At 36.5% G+C, this 2,854-nt stretch overlaps 1 protein-coding gene across 1 annotated transcript; it reads right to left on the bottom strand.

The window, feature by feature from the left end:
- Positions 1-859: 859 nt before the first annotated feature.
- LOC131076374 (dynamin-related protein 4C-like) lies at positions 860-1,885 on the bottom strand. Its single transcript, XM_059208583.1, has one exon. It carries the CDS (start codon positions 1,883-1,885, stop codon positions 860-862), a length of 1,026 nt encoding a protein of 341 aa, XP_059064566.1.
- Positions 1,886-2,854: the final 969 nt, after the last annotated feature.

The following is a 2,854-nucleotide window of genomic DNA, read 5'->3' as shown; positions in this document are numbered from 1 at the left end:
TAAATCTTAAACTAAAATAAAGTAAACTTGTCTATTATCAATAAAATAATTAATTCCTACCTAAAAATTAATAGTTATTTCATAACTAAAATTAAAATTTATTGATGTAATAAATAAAACTATTAAGTAAATACAAATAGTTTTACATTAAAACAAATTACATCTAACAAAAATAAAATATTTCCAAACATTAATTAATTTTAATATTAAATAATCAATAGATAGATAAATATTTGTATTTAATCAATAAAAAAAAATACTTGGTGAATACAAATAAATGAATAAAATAAGGTCAAAGTAAAGTAAAATAATTATAAAATCATTTTAAAAACTATTCAAATAAAAATATAAATAATTATATAATAACAAAATAAAATATTAATAATTTTAAGCCTTACTTTTTACCACCGCAGACCTATTTTCAAATATAAACTGTATTATTGTAAAAGATTTTTCTCTACGTTTCATCACCATATATAAATTTTAATTTCGTCTGAAGACTTCAACAAAAATTGAGTCTGAGAGTGAGGCTTAGAATTCACCCTAATCTAGTATTCCTTGTCACCCACCTATCTGTAATGAGACTTGTTTTATGCATTAAACTTATATCCATAAAAACTCAGTCTGCGAACAGCCCATAAACTTTGTAATTTTAAAAAAGATATACAGTGGCTAAAATGGTTAATGCATTGGAAACACACAGTACTTCACCAGATCGCCGAACAAAATCAAAGAGACTAAGATGGTAGAAGTATAAAAGACATCTCTTCCGTAGTAGAGTCTGCTATACGCAGAGATGTAACAATTTTCATCTTTGTTCAATGCTTCAACACAAAAAACAAAAACTTCAGAAACTGTTCTACTCTTCTCCAAGCTTTCCAATGAGTTTTGAAAGTGTATACTTAGATTCTCTCAACATAGCAATCCTCTTGAAGAGGTTCCTCCTCTTACTGGCCGTTTTCGGGCTCTCTTCAAGTATATCACATATCCTAGATGACTCTCCAGTTCCTAGCACTTCCTTAACAATGAAGTTCACAATATCATTTTCAACCATTTTATGAAAAGTAAAGCGAATATGGAGAGGAATCTCATCAGCAAGCCTCATCTTTACCACATTCCAATATGCCATCACGCTCATCTTCATCTCAAATGCTGCATCCAGCTGATTACTGCCTCTTGGCACATTTTTTAGGCTAATTTCACCCATTGCTCCAAGTTTTACAGTATTCAGAATCTGTTTTATAGCTTCTTCAAACGTTTTCTTCCAACCCTGCCACTTTTGCCGGGATTCTGAATAAGCAGGATTCAAGGTAATGAAAATTGTCTTTTGCATATCGAGGGTATCTTGCACAAACCGGATGCATTCCTCCCTTTTCCTGTCAATAAGTGCTTGAAAAGCTGTGTGTGAAGCTGCATGTAAGTGGGGATAGCACTGTATATGGATATCAATAACACGACATACAACCTTGTCTATATATTGGCAAGCCTTTATGGCTATATCCCTGCTACTCTCTGAAACGGACTCGATTCGTCTTTGTATGAGAACGACCAAAACCGAATGAGGTAGGAAGTTTGAAAGACTAAGCCCTTGAGTTTCCTCCAGTAATTTTACTTCTTCGACCAGAAAATCAATTGGGGTTTCTTCAACTACACTTGATAGATCACGCAAATAACTCTCAAACATCCTATGGAGGTATGCAATACAGTGCATCTCAGGTTCATCTGGAAACAGCTCAATATCCCCCTGTACAGCTAGCTTGTGCAGCATACCTTTGATAGAATCCATGACTCTCATGAACTCTATCATGGCTTCTGCAAAGTTGGAAATCCTGCGAGGCAAAGCATTCAGTTCTGACTGCCTCTTCGAGAGTGTAGAATCAATCATTTTGACTATATCCGGTAAGCATTTACTTATACTCATTGCTTGAATCTGCATAAGCTTTTCGGCCTATACAGGTATTCCAACCATAGACTTGTCAATTTTACAAAGGTCAGGATCTCTTGTGAACAGTTCTTGCTCTATTTCCCTGGCCTGAGAATTAGTTTCATTCCCTACCCTGTTTCTCACACAGACATACCCAAGGCCTATATTCACGGCATTATCTGTAACTTTCTCTAGCACACCCTCAGGGGCTTTGTCTACCTTACTGACAACAGCCAGTGTTCTTTCCCCCTTTTCATCTACTTGCTGAGACATTCTTATGGATTCGCAAGTGGGAAAGTCCACAGCAGCAGATAATACATTCAGTATTATACTCTCTTTGGGAGCTATATAATAATATATTGCATTATGATACGTGAAATTTGCTCATAGATATCTTGGGGCTGACCATGCACAGGTACCCTTGTGATGCCAGGTAAATCAACCATGGTGAGATCTGGAGCATTGGGCTTGCATACATTCAGTGTTATTGGTGTGTCGTTAATACTCTTTCCCGGTCCCGCAATCTCCTCTGTAACTGAATTGAGTGTCTCTGCTATTCCCGATTCTTCAATGATCCGTTTCTTTCCATTGTATTCAATAACAATTTGAGCTTCCTCCGATTTGTAGTTATGTAGTCTCATAACCAGGGGGACTCTCGTACAAATTCCCTGACCTCTCGGCAGGCTAATACCTGCCAGAGATTCGAGTACGCTGGACTTCCCAGACGACTAGCCTCCAACGACAATTATGCTTGGAAGATTAATGCCTTCTTTCATTACTCCTATACCACGTAGAGTGTCAACCGCGTCCAGAAGTGGGCGAATGCGCTCATTGAAACACTCAGTTAGAGATAGGGTTTCCCCTTTGTCAATATGTAGATTGTCAAGCCTTAAAAGACATAACGTCTCGCTTTTCAACCGATGTGTGCGC

Source organism: Cryptomeria japonica, chromosome 7 (assembly GCF_030272615.1).
Source record: "Cryptomeria japonica chromosome 7, Sugi_1.0, whole genome shotgun sequence".
Classification (NCBI taxonomy): domain Eukaryota; kingdom Viridiplantae; phylum Streptophyta; class Pinopsida; order Cupressales; family Cupressaceae; genus Cryptomeria; species Cryptomeria japonica.
Note: the sequence above shows the minus strand (reverse complement) of the source record. Positions and strands in the feature narration are given on the sequence as shown.

What these genes read in the sequence shown, in the direction of transcription:
- LOC131076374 (XM_059208583.1), bottom strand. Translation starts at nt 1,885, where the DNA reads ATGATTGATTCTACACTCTCGAAGAGGCAGTCAGAACTGAATGCTTTG.